Raw genomic sequence first — 21,242 nt, 5'->3', positions numbered from 1 at the left:
CCTAAGTTAATCTGACAAGCGGTTTTGGAGAACGGGTGCAGACAAATTTAAAAGCGGCGGAAGAGGAAGAGGAAGAAGAAGAATAATAATAATAATAATAAGAACTGAGCAAAAACAATAAGTCTTCCCAAACTTCGTTCGGGAGACTTAAATATCCAGCTCTTCTACCTTTTGAAATATAAAGTCTTGTTATTCCTGTTAAAAGTGGTTGTCAATAATGAAATTGTTACACAAGAGTGCACACGCTGAAATGTCTAGCCTACTTTTATGACCATTGATTTTATGTTGAAAGTCTTAAAGATAGACTAATAGTATCACAAACTTAACGTTTTTAAAGATTTATGTTGTCAGACAGACAAGTAAACCTTACAATTATTCAAACACCAAATATAGTTGACATTTTGCTCATGGTAATTGAAAAACAGACCAAAACACAAAAAATTAACATTGACCAATGAACCATGAAGATGAGGTCAAGGTCAGAAAACTGCCAGACAAACATGTACACCTTACAACTATTCCATACACCAAATAAGTTTGACCTACTGCTTAGTATTTGAAAAACAGACCAAAACAAATACTAAAAACTGAGCAATAAACCATGAAAAATGAGGTCAAGGTCAGATAATGCCTGCCACCCAGTCATATACACCATAAAATTATTCCATACATCACATAGCTGACCTATTACTAGGAGTACTTGAAAAACAGACCAAAACACAAAATTAACATTGACCAATGAACCCTGAAAATGAGGTCAAGGTCAGATGAAACCTGCCAGACTGACATTAACCCCTTACAATCATTCCATAAACAACATATAATAGACCTATTGCTTATAGTATCTGATAAACAGACCTACTCGCGTAACTTGAACCTTGATCACTGATCCAAGAAATGAGGCTTAGGTCAAGTGAACCATGCCTGACATGTAGACATTGCAAGGAACACATGTACCAAATATAGTTTAATATCCTATTAATCATGATAAGTGAAAAATTCACATGACAAAAAAAATACAATTTTTTTTCAAGCAGTCGCTCAACCATGAATATGAGGTCAAGAACAATGGACATATGACAGACAGAAACTCCGTAACATAAGGTATCTGCATACAAGGAATGAAGCATCGAGGTCTTCTATCTTCTGAAATATAAAGTTTTATCTTCCTTCAGGTAGTTATCCCTACGTCTTGCATACTGCGACGTTGTCGGAGACGAGACAAAAAAAATGATAGTAAATTTTTATCCTTTCTGTGTAACTATGTTACAGTAGCATGGGTAACATAAAACAAATCATATCTTCAGTTCTTTTTATTGTCAGAAGCAGCACTATAATACAGTTTTTCTTTGAAGCCAGTAAACAATTTATAGAAATATGACAGCTTAATTTCATTCAATAATTTACAATACATCTTTGAAAATAAGCTTGAGGAAATGATGGGCACACTCTACTAATTATGGTTAATTTAGAGTTAATATTTTTTTCCTTTGCAAAAGATCTGGATGAAAATATATCTCGTCCTACAAAAAATGAGATAAAATATCGAATGGATAAGGTCTGTATTAACATGTACAAGAATATTTTTTTTTCTAAGTAATACCCTTAGAAGTGTATGAGCTATCTGAAATAAGTAACTCATAACTGAAGGATAAAACTGCACATCATTGATAAATTATTGCAAATAATCTTAGAACACAAAGAAAATTTTACTATAGTATCCTTTCTCATAAAATGGTATTATATATTCAACCATGCTACAGCTTTAAACTGTGTCAGCATGGTTGAGAATGAATACAAGAACTAAATATTTAAAACTCTAAGACATACACCATATTTAAAGATGATCTATAAAAAAGCAATATCAAAAGTAATATCTGGCACAATTCACAAAATCCTAATTTGTGTTGAATATCCTTTTATTCATTTATTCAAATTGTATGACCTTTCAACACCAAGTAATAGATGTTGAAGTAATTCAACACCTGAAAATGCCAATGACAAAAACAAATTTTAATATGGAGTCATCTCCCTATATATTAACATATAAGGCAATGTAGCATTTTTGGACATGAAAACATGCCCACAAAATAAGTGTATTTTCCCTGTATGTAACATACAAATGATGGTTTGAAAAAATAATGTTTCAGTAAAGTCCTCTCCATTTACTTAGTATAAAACTTTCTCTCTTTCATCTATATGTAAAGAAAGGCAATTTGTGTTTCCAAAACACTTATGCTTTTACATTATATTCAATTGCTTTGAAAAATTTCTTTCTAGAAAATAAAACCCTTCTCGGACTAACTTTCATGTACAACCACACTACAGTTTTGATCTGTGTCAGCATGGTTATGCATTGAATCTTCCTTCCAGACTTTTTTACTACATGTATATCTAAATACTAAATGCAGAAAACATTTTTCTTCTTCTAATCCTTATACCACAATGTAGAGATGTTAAATTACCCCCTGAATTCATGTCGACAATACAAGTGCTTCTTCTTAAATCAAATTTTTCTTTCCTTTCATTTTAGTACCATACCCCAACTACTTTATATACAGTACTGTAAACCAAACTAGACTAAGAACTAATTTATTTTAGGCCAATAAAAGTAATTTTTTTAATTCTCAGACATTACTATGTTTGTGAAAATAATTCTTATGGCATATATTAAATGAGAAATAAAAATATCCAATTTGGCACCTCTGATTATTGAGACGGTTTATTTGAAAAAATAGACATACAAATTATTGAAGTGTAATCATTATCAACCCAAGTTCAACAAATCAGTAAGACTTGTGAACATACTAGTTGTGAATTGTTTCTCAAATGTTTTTTTTTTCAAACAGTTTTTCTGAGTTGTTACCACAAAGTGGAAAAGATGAAAGGATGTATAAAACAATATGTATCTATCTGTATACCTTGCATATGATGTAGCTGCATATTCTGACAAATCAATTGATGCATAGTTAAAATTCCCATACATCAAAATGTACAAACTAAACATACAGAATGACACTAACGAAAGACAATAAACACAAAACATACAAAGAACACTACCGTCATAAATATCACATCAACATAAACACAATATTCCGATAATAAATATCCCATTGGTATTTCACTTTTAAGTTAGGAAAATTTCAGCAATCTTGTGATCAATTTTATTCGTTAGAATTTTTGTCCTTTCCAAGTAATATCTTTATAGATTTAAGTGATGTGCATCAACAATTTCTTACATAAACTTTGACAAGAAATGAATATCTCACATAAACTTTGACCAGAAAAGATATCTGAAAATTAACATGTTTTAAATATGAATCTGACAGGAAAAAATAAAGTAAATTCATCACGCATTGATATTTTCAAAAATATTAAACTAAGAAATTTAAAGAGTTTATTTGAAAGTAAAAAAAAAACCTATGGGATACAACAGAGCTAATTTTTTTGCATTATAAAATATCTATTAATACACAATTCAAAAATAATATGAGTCTTTTATGAGTTAATGAAAATTCACACCACTGTATCATCCCCAAGTAGCAATTCTATTTAGTTTATCTATTTACCCAAGAAATAAGTGCCATAAGTTTTAAGTAAAACATTGAAATGATAGATGACAAGTCAAGCTACAGTTCTGGATACTGAATGAAGACAAAGTTTAAAAAAATAATTTATGTATGTGAGAATCGCTACTTGATGAGAACTACTTTGTTACCAGTATAAGAAATAAATTTATTTAATTCATTATGATATAATTTACACTACTCTTAAACATTATTATAATGTTAATGATTTTGAACAAGCAAACTTGAATATTTTATCACTAATATCTCTTGTATTACTACTAGAATACAATTGTATTAATGACTACCATCTATAGGTATATCAAATTTTGCAGCCAGTCTTGGTTTCCTTGGAGATTTCTTTGGAGAATCTTGTGAAACATCGCTAAGTGTACTAGTGTCAGATTTAATGGAGCTGGTTTCTATAGGAAAATCTCTTCTAAACATGGTCTCATATGATATAGAGTCTTTACTAACACATTCTTTCTTTGTCTGAGATTCCATATCTATACCTGCTTGTTTTAATTTGGTGAGAGCCAACTCGTCATGTGACAGTAGTGTATCTTGCAGAGGACTATGGATCATCGTTTTCTTTCTATAGTCCGAGGACCTTGTTGCTTCTTCCTTGGCAATATCTTTCTGAACATCAGTTGAACTTCTGTTGAAAATTTGTTCAAATAAACTCTTGCCAATAGTATCAGTTGATTTAATGGTGGTTTCTTGTTTTGGTGTTTCAGTTTCTGAAGAATTGTCTTGGGTCTCTTGTGATTTTACAATCTTCCACCAGCCATTTTTAATAATATCTGTGATACTTTCAGACTTCTGGGTGTCATTTTTTACATCTGGTGGACGATTGACTAGACATTTTGCTGCTAACTGTAAAAGTTCTGAAGTTGGTGTCATACAAAGTGGGGTCTTCTGTCCAGTTTTCTCCTCTTCACTCAACCGCCATAACTGATCAGCAAGATCTGGAAAACAAGCGGGATTTTTCTGTTTATTATGAGGATGAAGAACAGGAGAGTAATCTACCATTATAAACTTCATTTTATATCCTCTCTGACTATCATATTTAATGCAGATGTTGATATATATATTACATTCCATACTAAGTTCCCAAGTAAGTTTTGTACAAATTAACCCTAAATGTAAAGTTAAACAATCTTAAATGATAAAGAACCTTAAAAATTATGTTATTTCAACAATTTTTTTTCAATTTCTTACCTGAATGCATACTAAAAAAAATTTTTCATTTGATTTTTTTTTTCTGAGCACCTGAGTTCATCCCTTGTTTCTGGATGGATTATCTTGTGTTTCTGGATGGATTATCTCTATATCTTATTATGACTGTTTATAGTTTATGGCGTTGTAAAGAGTATTATACACCTTATAATTGTCTAAAATTCTCTCTTGATAATTTTAGAACTTATAGAAAACTAAGGTTTCAACTTTTTCAGGCAAAGCTGACCATAGATGAATTTGGTTATTCTTTTTAAGTCTCTCTTTGTGATACAGCTCCTTATGTATTCATATATTTATACGTCCCTGGCTTTCAAATTTTTGGTTTTGAGCTTTCCTGATAAAGGTAAATCCAGAAAAGCGATTCAAACGCACCAAATTTATAAATTTTCTTTTTATTCAATATATTAATAATTCGGGCTGAGTTGAGCTATCAAAAAAAGGCTTATTCTCACCTGAATATGTACTTAAGTCAAAAGAGATGAGATCCCTTGGTGATTGTTCTTTAGGATGAAGATCTGGTGAAGGTACTGATGATGGAACTGGTTCATTCAATAAATCTACTCTCGAAGGCAGCAGTTTCTTTATTCTTTCTGATTCTGAAAATAACAATTAAAATAAATTATTAAGACTGTTGCATTAAGGTGGTATGGGAGTATAAACTAAAATGATAGAATTTTTGCATACTTTGCCAAAATGTAGTATATATTGTGATATGTTCAAAAATATAAAAACGATATAACGTAATTAGAAAAATTTCTTGTAGTTTCCTTTCAAAATTATACTATTTCTGTGTTACCTCCCCTTAATACGAAAATGAACAAAAAATAAAAGTCAAGCAAAAATAACCTACGTGTAAAATGTTATTATAAGTTAAAATCACAAAAAATTGTGCATTATGTTTACATTTAATGAGCATTAAATAACTAAAATTATTGTTAAGGGGGTTAATGATTTATAAGTACTAAGAAATAGCCTAGCTGACAAGAAAAAACTAGAATTATGTAATACAAATTTGTGACTATTTTTTAAAAATTTTTATTACATATATATTTATTTTGTTATATTTTATAACAATATCATTAAAAATATTGTATTTTTACTTTCAAATTTGCAAAAAAATCACCTCCTCCAAAATATCTAAATATGATACTTTATATAATATGAATGCTGGTTAACTTTGAATATTGTATGTTTGTAAATATTGTCATGTTTGTCTTAGTAACAACCCAGTATTTAGATTTTACACCAATAAAATGATTTGATTTGATTTGATTTAAATCAAAATTCACATAATTGCATTTCTGCAACAAATTTTGCTGACTTGATTGAAAATCTACAGCTATTGTGTTCTGCTATTTTACAGTCAAAGATGACGAAAGACACCCATACTACCTTTAATTCCATAAGCCATGAATACTTGGAAGATTTCATTTCAACTAGAAAATAGTTGTTTAATTGCTTCTTCTTATCTAAACTTAGGTCACAGTGACCATTGGCAAGACTGTACAAATTTTATGTAATAAATATCAATCATACTACATTGTTAGATTTTACAAACCTTTGCTTCATCAGTATTAGATTGGTAAGAGATTGTTATAAATAAACATCAATTGTGTAAGTTCAACTAACAATCATTTTGTGAATAGTTCATGAAATTAAATTCCTGATAATATACATTTCGCTAGTATGTGGAAAGACATTTTGTTAAAATTTAAACTTTCTACCATGTGGACTTGCTGATAAAACATATACCCTATTAACAGAAAAAAGGTCAAACTAAAGGACAGAGTTTAACAATATACCCTCAACTTTTTGCAATAGGGAACAAAAAGCATGTCTAAATAACTGACTAATAACTTACCATTAGTTGGACTATTACTCAGCAGTAGGAGAGGACTGATAGATTTTGGGTCTGTTGAAGACAAAGTATTTCCTAAAAATTACAGAAAAAGTTCTTTATAAATTAACTAGCCATTATAAATGAATGCAACAATTTTATATAAAAGAGTATTGACAACATATGTTCAAATATAAAGTGAGATTGCATTTGCTCATCAAACCATTTACTGCAGTATTGTTATGTCTAAAAACTAACAATAATGAAAGTGCTATAGTTAATCAATTGGTAACTGTTTAGCTGTTAAAAACTTCCTTTTGGTTTTTGTGTTGTTGGTTTGCTGTGTTGAAGATGTACACCCCACATCTCTTTGTATTCATAGCAATTGTGGAAAATGATAAATGAAATTCAACCTACCATCTAGATCATGAGAAAGTTCTACATATCTTCTGGGAGTTTTACCCTGGAACTGGACAACATGTGGGATAGCTTCTAGAAGAGTCTCTACTGATGTATAACCAAACAAGGCAGGCTTTAGTTCTACACCAAACTGATCCTTGTAGACCCTCTCGAAATCAGAAACATAAACCTGTAGACCATTCTGTAGTAGAACCCTGACATCTCTAGCAAACACCTGGAGTGAAGTTAGACTGATGATTCCAGACTCATCATCCCCCTTTATCTGTAATTCAATTTAAGATTATTTAGAACATAGCAAATGATATGTACAATGCATTTGTACTGCAAAACATAGAAAGATTATTTTCTACAAACTTTTGTAGAAATTCAAGTTTATGATTGAACAATAAAACATTTTTCTTTCTTTTAATATACTATGTTTTCATTTATTTTCGGTCATTTTTTGTGGACTGAGGAAAACTAGTATTTTCGTGGTTATTTGATTTCTTGGATTTGCCAAAGCCTTCAGAAAATTAGTAGATTGTTAAACATTTAAATTTGTGGTTACTTATACCAGAGAAATCATCAAAAAAAGGTATCCAACAAATAATGAATCAACAGTAAAGGAAAAATAATATATACAAGATTGTTGTGAAAATAAAACTTAAAAGAAACAAATTATTTTCAGATGATGGTTAAATCCTGTCTCCCAGAAAAGTCAGGAATGGTATGAATTTCTATTCAAACTGGACAGTAATATAATTTATGCAACAGTAAGAAAAGAAAACAATAGTAAACAATTGTAATTACGATGAATTAAGATTTATTATGTTTTTTATGACTACACCATATTCAAAAAGATTCATGTAGAATCCCAAATTTTGGAAAGAATGTAACCAAACTAAGTATTAAATCTAAATTTTAACAGAAAAGTTTAAAAAAACATTTAAAACCTCAGTTAGAACTAATTTCTGTAAAATTTAACATCATATTGCAATACTACAGTGAACATCCCATACTGCATACCTGAACATAATCTAAAAGTTCATCTTTCAGCTGTCTGATATCACATTCTTTACCAAAAATAGATTTATATCTACTCAAAAGTTCCATCAAGGGGAGAGAACCACTGCTTTGATCCATCAATAGCTGTAACACTTGTCTAGCCAATTCAGGTGTCCCCTGTCGATCTAACAGGCGAATATACTTACATCTATTTATCATATCAATCTATTAAAATATAAAGATTTCAGCCTATGTAAATCAGCTAAAGCTAAGTAGGATAATTCTTAAAGAGGCATTATATTCAGCAAAAGATTTCCTGAAGATCTCAGGTGAGAGGTATTTTATTCAGTAGAAGTTTTCCTGTGGATATCTCAGGTGTAAATTTTATATTAACTGACATGTGGAAAGCTGTGGCACGTTTTTCTATGGAAAGTGGAGGGTCAAATGAGCAGAAACTTATTCAATCCTGTAACATGTTAAATGTTCCCGACATGGCTTCTTTGTCGGGTGTATCTTTTCTGCAAGGCCTTAAATTCCCCATACATGAAGAAATGCATCTAATTTTAAAGGCTTTGGTGAGGAAAGGGCCATAAAATAGCTACGATTTGAGGACAAGGTTTAAAATAAAATTGTAATTTTGGATTTTTTTTTATATCAAAATTACATTCAATATTTTACTGTAGCAAGAGATTTTTTTCAAGGATAGCTCTTAGTTGGTCAGGTTTGTCATCTGGGACCACTTTCTATGTTTCAACACAAAATACATCCCATTGGCCCCATATACCCAACATCTTTTTATGCCCCATTTATGGGCATTATGTTTTTTCGGTCTGTGTGTCCGTTCGTCCGTCCGTCCGTCCCGCTTCAGGTGGTTAAAGTTTTTGGTCAAGGTAGTTTTTGATGAAGTTGAAGTCCAATCAACTTGAAACTTAGTACACATGTTCCCTATGATATGATCTTTCTAATTTTAATGCCAAATTAGTGTTTTGACCCCAATTTCACAGTCCACTGAACATAGAAAATGATAGTGCGAGTGGGGCATCCATGTACTATGGACACATTCTTGTTTATTTATAAGTAACAATCAGACTTATGATGAATCTTGATCATATTGCAATGCCCATATTTTAAAAAAAAATCACAACTACACTATCCATTTAGTGAAAATCATAATCCTAAGTTTAAAAAAAAATAATGGAAAAACTGCCAGATAATCTAATTATCAACTTGAATGCCTCAGCAAAAAATATTTAACACATTTAATAAACATTAAACATATAAATACTTACTCTCACTACATGTTTAAGCTTCTGGACAAGTTCTTCCTCAGAGTTTACATAAAAATCATGTAGTGGAATGTTAAAACCGAAATGGCAAGTAAAAGCTGACATAAGATGATGCAATGCCAGACAATGATTCTTCTGGGCTCTCAATAATTCAACAATCTGATCTGCTAAAACTTTTCTCAGCTCAGATTCTGTTAAATGTATCAGCCTCTCTTCTCCATCTTCTTCAATCTGTTTCATAATAGAAAAGTTTAAAAGATCATTTAAAAACATAAAGCAGTGATTGAACTAATTTATGCCTCAACAGTTTTATGACTTTTTTATCCATTAATATGGTCACGGGAAGGATGGTTGTAATGACCATCCCTAAACCAATTCAACCAGAAAAACTGTAAAGGGTTACACAAAACACTGTGTCTTGCCTGCTAATGTAAGATCACTATGTCTAGCTACCACTTCTTTTGTTGCAGGCAAGACAATAAAAGTGTATCATACAGTGGATTAAGTCCTAAAACAATATGCATGGCTAAGTTCAAAATACTTTTTTTTTAAGTTTATGGTTCATTCGGCCAAGAATGAAATCTGTGATCTACCACATTTGAGGAGATAAGAGATGGTGTCAACGAGACAGCAACCCAAAAGCAAATATAACAAAAGTCTGCAGTCATGGCACCTTGAAGTGAAATAATTGAAAGTTTATCTGATTGTCCCGAATAGTCAATACCCTTCGAATAGATAATCCGATGCAAATTTACTCTCAATCTACTTGAACAAAATTAGTATTTTTTCAGCTTTTTGGCCATAGGGAATTAATGAATTGTAAAATCTTAATCTTCATGAATATTTCCCCTTCAACATGTCTTTTATATTTCCCCTTCAACATGTCTTTTTTCCGTGAGTATACTTACATCTACAATATGTGGTATAGCTTCAAACAAGTCCAGTAACTTGGTAAATCCATAATCTGAGACTCGACACTGCCGACCGAAATGGTGATGAAATGATGGTATAAACTTATTGAAAGGCATTCTACACCGAGGATTATGTTTCAATAAATCCACTACCTCCAGGGAAAACTCTTTAGTCCTTTCTATTTCTTCTGGTGTCTGATCTATAATAACCATATAAAATCAAGTAACAAATGTACCCATAAGACATGTACATTTATACATTATAATGTCCTGTAGTTTGTGAAGGTAAGGCAAAAATAAAATATCATTAACTTCTTAGGCATCTTCTGCTTTCATTATAAAAAACAATGCAATATTTGGAAATTCTTCTTACCCTGTTCCAGTTACTATTCCCACACAACAAATCATGATCTTTGTCAATAGAACATTTGTGCTATAAGGTTCTAGTTTTTGTGATCTGTTTAAAGCCCTTAAAATTAAATTCCGATGTGATTGAGAAGTATATTGATAAAGGTGTAACCAAGATGACAACTTCATTGATATCATGCAACATTTGTCACAGGCCAGACAATATATTGACTGTAAAAGGACATTTTTACCTTTTCTTGGAATAGCAATGATAGTATCTGTATCTTCTTGTAAAACCTGCAACAGATTAATCAATTTTTGTGGATTATTTCTTAGAAAATGTACTTATAAGACAGAATTTTTTTTTTGTAGATTCATATTCTACAATTGAGTGGGGTTGATTTAATTTCGTCCATTTTCTCCACATCATGGAATGATTATTAAACTTGACCTAGGTAATTTAAACTCCCAAATACTAAAAACAAAACATGAATTATAACCATATTTCCATGATACAAATCTAAAACTAATAGTAAAGTATATATGTAGTGACAGTCCAGGTAAAACATGCTTGATTGGAAAACAGATTTAAAAAAAAGAATCATGGTTAAAAGTTAGTAAAGTCAAAGATTGTGATAAAGCTATTTCTGGACATATCCTTTGAATAAAAAGTTTTCAAATTGTCTAGAGAATCTTAACATTTTCAGGAGAGTAACAAAAAAGTTTTGTAAAAAAAAAATTGTTTGGAATCTTGGTAGTACTGAGAACCTGTATAGTAAGTAAAATTTCATACTATAACTGAGATTGGAGAAACATCATTGAGTAAATCTTCAACACATGCCATTCCATAATCAAGGGCATCGAAATCTTTGTTCATTACCAAAGCTGAAATAAAAATACTATTATATATCAATTTGTAGTAAATCTTATGGCTTATAAGTTAACAAGTTAACAATGATGAGAAAGCAAGAAATTTTGCATTGTACTAGTATTTAATATCATAAATGTATGACCATATGTGTCAGCTAAGACTAGGCAGGAGACAGTGTGATAAGACTTAGAAAAGTGGAAGATTTTATACTAACCCAGTGTGAAAATAAAATTATGCTGGACCCAGTAACGTGTTTGATAAAGTAATTTTCTGAAAACAGTCAATAACTTTCCTTTTGATCATTGTATTGTCATTGTCGAGCCTTTGACTTAAGTCGAAAAAGCGAGACATAGCGATCCTACATTCCGTCGGCGTCTGCGGCGGCGGCGTCCACAAATATTCACTCTGTGGTTAAAGTTTTTGAAATTTTAATAACTTTCTTAAACTATCCTGGATTTCTACCAAACTTGGACAGAAGCTTGTTTATGATCATAAGATAGTATCCAGAAGTAAATTTTGTAAAAATAAAATTCCTGTTTTTCCGTATTTTACTTGTAAATGGACTTAGTTTTTCCGCCAGGAAACATTACATTCACTCTGTGGTTAAAGTTTTTAAAATTTTAATAACTTTCTTAAACTATCCTGGATTTCTACCAAACTTGGACAGAAGCTTGTTTATGATCATAAGATAGTATCCAGAAGTAAATTTGTTAAAAAAAAAATTTTATTTTTTCCGTATTTTACTTATAAATGGACTTAGTTTTTCTGCCAGGAAACATTACATTCACTCTGTGGTAAAAGTTTTTAAAATTTTAATAACTTTCTTAAACTATCCTGGATTTGTACCAAACTTGGAAAGAAGCTTGTTTATGATCATAAGATAGTATCCAGAAGTAAATTTGTTAAAAAAAAAATTTCATTTTTTCCGTATTTTACTTATAAATGGACTTAGTTTTTCTGCCAGGAAACATTACATTCACTCTGTGGTTAAAGTTTTTAAAATTTTAATAACTTTCTTAAAACTATCCTGGATTTTTACCAAACTTGGAAAGAAGCTTGTTTATGATCAAAAGCTAGTATCTAGAAGGAAATTTTGTTAAAATTTGTACCTGTTTATCCGTATTTTACTTATAAATGGACTTAGTTTTTCTTCCAGTTAACATTAAATACAGTCTGCAGTTAAAGTTTTTAAAACATTTATTAGATTCATAAACTATCCTGGATTTATACCAAACTTTGACAGAAGCTTCTTACAATCAAAAGATAGTATCTAAAGGAATATTTTTATTGATTTTTTTCCTCATTTTTGTTGAGCCTGCGATTAACAGCAAAAGTAGGCGAGACACTGGAACCCTTACGAATTTTTTTTAATTTTGATTGACCCTTTGTACCATTTTTTTTTGCAGTAGATTTAGTGTTATAACTACTGGTTGATGTCTTTACAGGCATAATACAAATATTAAATACCTTTCCTAACTTCATCCGAGAACCAAAAATTTATTTAACATGGCCTAAGCTACTTGAACTTTTCCTAATAATAAATAAAATGCTCCGCTGGGCGCAGCTTGATACGACCGCAGAGGTCGAACCCTGAACAGTTGGGGCAAGTATGGACACAACATTCAAGCTTGATACAGCACTGAATTTGGATTGTGATTAAATATTTGACACAGCATAGGTTTCTGACACAGAATGAATGTGGTCTAAGAACTTAAAAAATTTTAATTTTACTATTCAAACCATATCATTATTTGCTTTTATATATAAATCAGAAATAACCAATTTAAAATGGAAAATTTTAAAGAAAAAAAAAAGGAAAAAAAGGGAAAAAAAATCTCTCCCCCTAATTTTTTGAACCCCCTTATGATTCATCACCCCAAAACTCAATCCCAGCCTTCCCTTTGTGGTATGGTACATTTTAGTACAATTTCAGAGAGATCCATACACTTGAACACAAGTTATTGTCTGGAAACTAGAAAAATGATTGTTTTAAGGCCCTTTTTTGGCCCCAAATTCCTAAACGTTTAGGGCAATTACCCCCAAACTCAAACCCAGCTTTCCCTTTGTGATATGGAACCTTGTAGTACAATTTCATAAAGATGCATACACTTACACACAAGTTATTGTCCTGAAATTAGAAAAATGTTTGTTTTTTCCCCCTTTTTGGCCCCTCATTCCTAAATTTTGAGGCAATTGCCCCCAAAATCAATCCCAGCCTTCCCTTTGTGGTATGGTACCTTGCAGTACAATTTCAGAGAGATCCATACACTTGAACACAATTGTCTGGAAACTAGAAAAATGCTTATTTTTGGCCCCTTTTTGGCCCCTTATTCCTAAACATTTTGGGCTATTACCCCCAAACTCAATTCCAGCTTTCCCTTTGTGATATGGAACCTTGTAGTACAATTTAAGAAAGATCCATACACTTACACACAAGTTATTGTCATGAAACTAGAAAAATGCTTGTTTTTTGCCCCTTTTTTCGCCCCTAATCCCTAAAATTTTGAGGCAATTACCCCCAAAATCAATCCCAGCATTCCCTTTGTGATATGGAACCTTGTGGTACAATGTCAGAGAGATCCATACACTAACACACAAGTTATGTCTGGAAGTTACAAAAATGCTTATTTTTGGCCCCTTTTGGGCCCCTAATTCCTTAACTGTTGGTACCATAACCCCCAAAATCAATCCCAACCTTCCTTTTGTGGTATTGAACCTTATGGTAAAATTTCATAGAGATCCATTCACTTAAACTAAAGTTATAGTGCGAAAACCAATGCGTCTTTGGACGACGATGACGACGCCAACGCCAACGTCATACCAATATACCACAAAAAAATTTGTGGTCATATAAAAACCTCACAAATTTTTTTTTGCTGTCGTATAAAAACCTCACAAAAATTTCTTATCTTCAATTATCAAAGACTAACTTACTATAGTTATCTGTGAAGGAACTGAGCTTCAACTGTTTACCATACTGAGCTTTCACTATTTTCTGCAAGTCGGCAGTAAATCTTTTAATCTGGGCACGATGACTTAATGTCAAAACTTTTCTCTCACCAGTTCCAAGAACCTATTTGCATGAAATAAGTTAAATGGATATACACACTAAAGTGCTGAGTTATTCCAAACATCACTAAATATTGTATTTTTAAATCTTAATATTTATTTTGCTTATGTAATGCAGTTTAGTTATATGGGGCCTTACAGGTTCTATGAGCTGCTGCATTTAAAACATGCGGTATATGCAGTTGTCGTTCCAGTATTTTCAAATATCATCGTCTCCTCAAAATTATAGCACTTCACTTGTAATACATTATGTTGTAAAATCTATTCAACTAGTAACATGGGTGTGGATTTTTAAAAATGCCTTCAAAGACTGTTTCAAGGAAAAGAGCACATGTTATGGAGAAAAAAAAGCTTGTCAACTTAAAATGTCATTTACTTCATATTACCTGAAGAACATGAGGAACTGCATCAAACAAATCTTTGAGTCTAGTGTAACCATAATCAGCCACCCGACACTGTTTGTTGAAGAAATGATGGTAGGATGGTATAAACTTGGTAAATGGCATTCTACATTTAGGACAGGACTTTAATAGTTCTATCATCTCTTTACTAAACTGGTTCAATTGTTGACTTAATAATGGATTACTACCACCTGTTGGAGAATCTGAAAGGAAATGTTTTAGTATCAAAAATAAAACTTCTAAGCTTTATAACACAGAATGCAAAGGATTGAATTCAATGTGAGATCTTTTAATACTTGTTTAAGGAAATATCATGATTGTAATTAAGATTGACATCTGCAATCAATAGCTAGGTTGGGCTTCAGCTTGTATACATTATACTCTGCATTATACTTCACATCCAATAACATTTAAAAGTATCATGTATATAAGCTGAAGCCCCGCCTATCTATTGATTGCAGATGTCAATCTTAATTACAATGCTTGAGCAAACATTTATACAAAGCAAGCAAGCCAACCAAACCTTTAAACTACAAGCATCAGGAAAATAGCTCTAAATTGTCAATCAAAAAAGTAAACAAGGCAAATCAATGGAAAACACATATTGTATCTAATTTCAATATTAACAAAAACATTTGGTATTTTCTAGTGATTACATATAGTTACTGATACACATATACAATTCAAAAAACATTGCATTAAAATAGTAGTTTTGTGAATAAACAAAGGAAAAGTTTAAAATGAAACTTAGCTTACAAGTCTTACCTGGAGGAGATAAAGGTTTGTTTTCAGCCCATTGAACCTTCTTTACACCCGATAGTGAAACCTGGATTTGTATACCCTGAACACAGCTAATCAGATGTTCTAAGGGTATACCATTATCACCAACAATAGGGAGACATCCAAATTCTGCACTAAAGCATATTGCAAAGCTGAAAGTACAATAAAAGTGCTGTTCCGTTGCTTTTTTGTGTTTTTTGCTGTGTATATACTGATTTTGTGTCATGGTTGAAAACCCCATATTCTTTCTTTTCTGTTAAATAAAGCTGACATAATCATGAAAACATTATAGATATCACTGAACCATGAATATAAGGTGTCCACTGTTTATATAAAAAACAATGTGACCAACAAATATATCTCACCTTTTATTTGACACTAAATGTGGAACTAATAAGAATGGAAAATAAATAATCGAGAATATTAGGGATTTGGTACTGAGGACTTGAAATCATATCGAAGACTGACATTGGATCCTACAAAAGCATTTCCAGATAAATATTGCTGTTCCTGTATTCAATTTATGATTATGAAACCTCAAGTTTTGTGAATATATCCAAGGTATCAAAAGCAAAGCTTTAAAATAACATCAATCAAACAGGAATGTGTCTATTGGACACCATGTTCCAGTATGAGTCAAACCTTAATTTGGCATATATTTTGGAAAATTTACATCATTATGAACAATTGTTTCTAAGTTTCAAATTGATGTTTCATATGAATGATGTAATAAAATAAATTTTACCTAGTTCCTATCCTGTACAATGGTCAAATAGACAATATCACCAGTAAGCTTTTAATTCTCACCTCATTAAAGGCATATTTCCATCATGTGATTGCAGTAAGGAATGGACTTGAGGACCAAACATTTTAATCGTCATCATAACATTAGGTAACATACAGTTATTGACAGCTTCAGCATACATAATACTACCTTCAGGACAATGGATGGGACATGCTGGCTGTTCTAATACCTCAGGAATCTGGTTCATGCTTAACTGCAAATTTTAAATAAACACATCTTCAAAAATTAGTTATAATACAGAACTAAAAAGTATTTAACTAAAAACTACCAGTGAACATAGGTTCATTATTACAAATTCTTTTGAATAATGTATCATTATTACCAAATCTTTTGATTACTATAAATTCAGAAATTTTTGCATGCATTTATTATTTATTGTTGCAAGACCTATCTTGTCTCAATATTCACAATAATAAAAACATCACAAAAATCTGTATAATACTTTAAATGCTGTTAATCTTATGTTGGGTAGATGTTTCATCGATGGATGGATGGATGGACGGATTGATATTTAACATCCAGTAGCATAATACAAGCATATTTAGGAGAAGAAAATGTTAATGTGATGTGCAAATGAAGCCTGTTTTGTACAAGACTGACAAACTGAGCAAGATTTTTTATGTTCTTATTCACAAGATAACATCCCACAGGAAGATGTGATACCCTGCTTACTTAGCAGGAGCAGGCTACTGGGTGACCACCAAAGTGGTTTTATTTTTTCTATTTTGTTTTTATGAACTTAGATATTATAACGCTGAAGAGTTTATAGCACAAAGTTGTTTTTTTTAATATCACAAACAAACTGGTCTAATTTGAAATTTGGATCAAACCATGTAAACCATATTCAAACTTATACAAGATCAGGGCAACGTAATCATACTGCAAATGCATATACATTAACCATTCAAACTTCTAGAACTCACTATATTGTGTTGATAATACATATCCTGTTCAGAATTAGTTATGATAGTTGGTTCAGATTGGTATGGGGAATTACATACAAGATGTACCATCCTAGTTCCACTCAGCTCTCTTATCTCTAGTGTATCTCTCATTTTATACAACTCTGAAACACTTATAGTTCTGTGATATCTGCAAAATGAACAGCATTCTTTCGGTTGCAAGGTAACTATGTTCCATCCAAAACTTTTTCAGTTATATTTTCAGTAATGTTAGAATTTTTTGGAAGATTTTACTGAATTTAACATATTAAACTTTAAAATAAATTTTAAAATTGAAATTGCAACCTTTTTTTTTTCTTAACAAACTTGCTGATGAATGTGTTTTACATCAAAGTCTGTCCTAAAAAAACAATCTGCCAAAGTGATAGTCATATTGTCCTATTATTATTTCTTCATTTGTTGGTGTTTAATGCCATTTTCAGTAACGTTGGACAGTTTTTATTTGTGGAGGAAGTTGAAGTGCCTGGAGAGAAACCCAGACCTTCATCAAGAAAACTGGTAATCATTGTCAATTAAAAGCAGTCAAACACAAAATAGATAAATGAATCTTGGCATTTCAAGTAGAAATCTACATGATGATTCAATAACTATACTTTAATATGTAAAAGGACTATTGTGATGAAATATTATATATGTACATAATTAAGTGTACTAAATAATAGTCAATGTAGTGGTGAAAAAAATTGACCTAAATGCAAAACCATCACACATTTTGAATATAGGTACTAAGGACAGACACAGGCCTAACACATTCCAAGGTTGAACATAAACAGAATTGTGTATACTTATAAGTAATCCAGCTCACCTTTTATCAAACAGTTCAATAAATTTAAACAATGGAAGAAAATTGTCTTTAGCCTCTGATAGCAAGGCAATAGCTTCTGCTCTGTAAAAGTAAAAATATTCACATGTAAACTAATATATACTTATAATAAATCTAATCAAATTTGTTGAAATTAATAGGAAGTTAGTTCATAAGCACTCAACTTACAGAAATATCACAGCAAAATATTTAATGTTCTTGACTACTGTAATTTTTAAAAATAATTATATTTCAGCATCTTCTGCTTTGAAATAAACCATCTTAATGATTTAGTTGTAATGAATAATTATCAAAAACATAATCGTTACTGTTATATTTTATGGATGGAACATTTAAATTAACCTTGTACTGCTGGCTGGTCTCTGTGTTTCCTCTTGTTTCAGAGTGACATGGATTCTTTTGTAACCTATTTTCTTTCTGTGGAACTGTGATATAGCAAATCTGGCCTCCTCAATGTTTGGTACTTTAACCATACCAATACTTGTGTTGTCTGGTTGAGTCTTTACATGTACATTTAAAACCTGAAAGAAGAAATAGTTTATTTCTTTAGTACAGTATATCTGTTTTTAAAGTTTCTTTTTATCTACGAGTCTAGTTTTAGTCCTATCTTTTGGTTTGAAATTAGATCTGAACAAATTAATGTTGTAAATTACCGGTATAACAATACACTGAAATATTTTTCAAGAATATTCTCTGCCCTTTATCTTCAACTTTTGAAATCAAATATTGAACCAAAAAATGTGTCATGTGTTAAAACTATAAGTTTAGTAGATGTATTCATGAAGAAATATTTTTGATTTGCCATTGATATTAGGTATGATGTTGCCATACCATTCATGCACTTCAGTTTCATGGTGAAAATTATTTACTACGGTAATTAAATGAGATGGCAAGTTTAAGCTTTTGTTAGTGTCAATGTTATTGCAACTGATGCCAGAATTTTTTTAGTAAACTCACCTCAAAGGCAAGTTATTGAATGGAAATATAAATAAAACACTTACCCTAACATGAGGATGAAAGGTTGTGAACAGAATCTTTCTCCATTCCTTAGCACTGATGTTATAATCAAGATTGGAAACCAACAATTCTACTGGACCAACAAAACCCTCCCATTCAAGCTCTTCATCATCCATTGCTGGACTACTACAAGCCCCAGGGACTGGTGATGGTGTGATGGGTCTAAACATGTTCATTGGTGACTGCCTTTGCATTGCTGGTCCTTCCTCTACCATGTCATAAGGGCTACATCTATGGGACCATTTTTGTTGAACTACAGTAGAACACATAGTTTGACAGTTAGGGGCTGGTGGACTGGTACCAGGTCTCTGGTTTCTATACGGGTTACTATTATACTGATTCCACGAATTGTTACGATAACATCCATATGGATTATTATTATAACTATTATTCTGACTATATGAAAATGGACGATAGTCGTAATTATTTCCACCAAAATGTTGATAAGTAGGATAGGATGAATCAAATGTCATGTCATGCTGAGGTTCATGATAATCATATGTACTCCAAGGTGTAGGATATGGTGGTGGACTGTAAGAATGGCCATGGTAGTTATATTGTTTTCTGCCGTGATAATCCTGTTGTTGTTGATCCTCTTGATAAAGCTGTTGTTGTAACATCAAGACATGGCGACTAGAACCTTTACCATCTTTGTTAAACTTATTAACAGTATCATGAAGATTAGATCTGTTATCAACATCATTTTGAGGCTGATCATTTTGATATCCTGAATTGGGTGGTATACAATCCTGATAGCTAACTTTGTTTGGAATATTTCGACTCGCTTCATTATCACTTGGTTTCTTTTCATTGTATAAATGGCTGGTTGCCTGTCTGTTATCATTAGTTACATTCTGCACTGATCTCCTCATAGCATTTGGACTTGTATTTTTCTGTAAAATTGGACTGGTACTTCCATGAGAAGTAGGACTTGCATATTTTATCTTGACTGTAGGACTGTTATTTTTCTGAGCTATAGGACTAGTATTTTTCTGAGCTCCAGGATTAATATTCTTCTGAGCTACAGGACTAATATTCTTCTGAGCTACAGGACTGATATTTTTCTGAGCTATAGGATTGATATTTTTCTCTAACTTTGGACTAGTACCGTTACTATTTTCTTTATCATTTGTTTTCCTTTGTCTGTTATTATTAGTAAGAATCTGAATGGCTGGAGTATTGCTTTTCTGCTGGTCTAAGTTTTTATTTTCAATGTTGTTCCGAGTCGATGAAAATGGTTTTGAACTGAAACTTTCCAGTGTCTTTGCATACATGCTGGCAGGATTATTATAAAATGACTGGTAGTATGGATTCCTTGTGTAGCTTCCTGGTGGAGTGGGTGTTCTATTACTGTTTGATTTACCATTACCGGTAGTTGTAGGCGTTAAATTTCTGGTATAAAGTGATTTCCCAGGAGGACTTTTGTTTTGAGGTAAGGTAGATTTTTTAATATCCTGCTTTGGATCATTTGGTATATCTGAACCAAGTTTACCATTATTTTGTTGGTTTGTGTCTGTCCATGACTGTGATTGTGCAATTGTATCTTTTGGTCTTTTGAAACCTTTATTGCCTAAAAATAATACATTATTATAAATAGAAGTTGATAAAATGTAATACAGTAAGTATCAATGAAAAAACTGTTGACAGAGAGATATGTCTGGCCTGTCTGCATAAAATGCAGAAAAACACAATCTGATGGACAGCAACATTGCTTATTAATTCAAAGTCGCTAGACCATAATCTTGTGGGCAGGGCCTAGAAATGGTTGACAATGTACTGATAGTAATGCAACTTTATACAAAATATCATTGATCTATCACAAGTAGATCCTATCAAACTAACTCAAGCAGAAAACTTAACATTGAAAATTGCTTATTAATTCAAAGTCACTGGACCATGTCCTAGGGACCAGGACCTCAAAAT

At 31.5% G+C, this 21,242-nt stretch overlaps 1 protein-coding gene across 1 annotated transcript in view; it reads right to left on the bottom strand.

The window, feature by feature from the left end:
* Positions 1-2,704: 2,704 nt before the first annotated feature.
* The window catches only part of LOC127710244 (meiosis regulator and mRNA stability factor 1-like), a 47,900-nt gene continuing 29,362 nt past the window's right edge, over positions 2,705-21,242 (bottom strand). Inside the window, exons 7-23 of the mRNA XM_052216013.1 lie at positions 19,304-20,889; positions 18,645-18,823; positions 18,285-18,365; positions 17,441-17,609; positions 16,520-16,710; positions 15,698-15,864; positions 14,918-15,135; positions 14,397-14,535; positions 11,385-11,476; positions 10,843-10,888; positions 10,241-10,443; positions 9,336-9,563; positions 8,068-8,271; positions 7,060-7,324; positions 6,667-6,738; positions 5,258-5,401; positions 2,705-4,534 (exon numbers count right to left, since the gene is read on the bottom strand). Coding sequence (XP_052071973.1) covers positions 3,864-4,534; positions 5,258-5,401; positions 6,667-6,738; positions 7,060-7,324; positions 8,068-8,271; positions 9,336-9,563; positions 10,241-10,443; positions 10,843-10,888; positions 11,385-11,476; positions 14,397-14,535; positions 14,918-15,135; positions 15,698-15,864; positions 16,520-16,710; positions 17,441-17,609; positions 18,285-18,365; positions 18,645-18,823; positions 19,304-20,889 — 4,655 coding nt within the window. The 3' untranslated portion in view covers positions 2,705-3,863. The remainder of the gene's footprint in view (positions 4,535-5,257; positions 5,402-6,666; positions 6,739-7,059; positions 7,325-8,067; positions 8,272-9,335; positions 9,564-10,240; positions 10,444-10,842; positions 10,889-11,384; positions 11,477-14,396; positions 14,536-14,917; positions 15,136-15,697; positions 15,865-16,519; positions 16,711-17,440; positions 17,610-18,284; positions 18,366-18,644; positions 18,824-19,303; positions 20,890-21,242) is intronic.

The sequence above is a fragment of the Mytilus californianus genome, unplaced genomic scaffold (assembly GCF_021869535.1).
Source record: "Mytilus californianus isolate M0D057914Y unplaced genomic scaffold, xbMytCali1.0.p SCAF_7, whole genome shotgun sequence".
Lineage (NCBI taxonomy): Eukaryota > Metazoa > Mollusca > Bivalvia > Mytilida > Mytilidae > Mytilus > Mytilus californianus.
The sequence above is the reverse complement of the archived record's forward strand: the minus strand, read 5'-3'. Positions and strand labels throughout refer to the sequence as shown.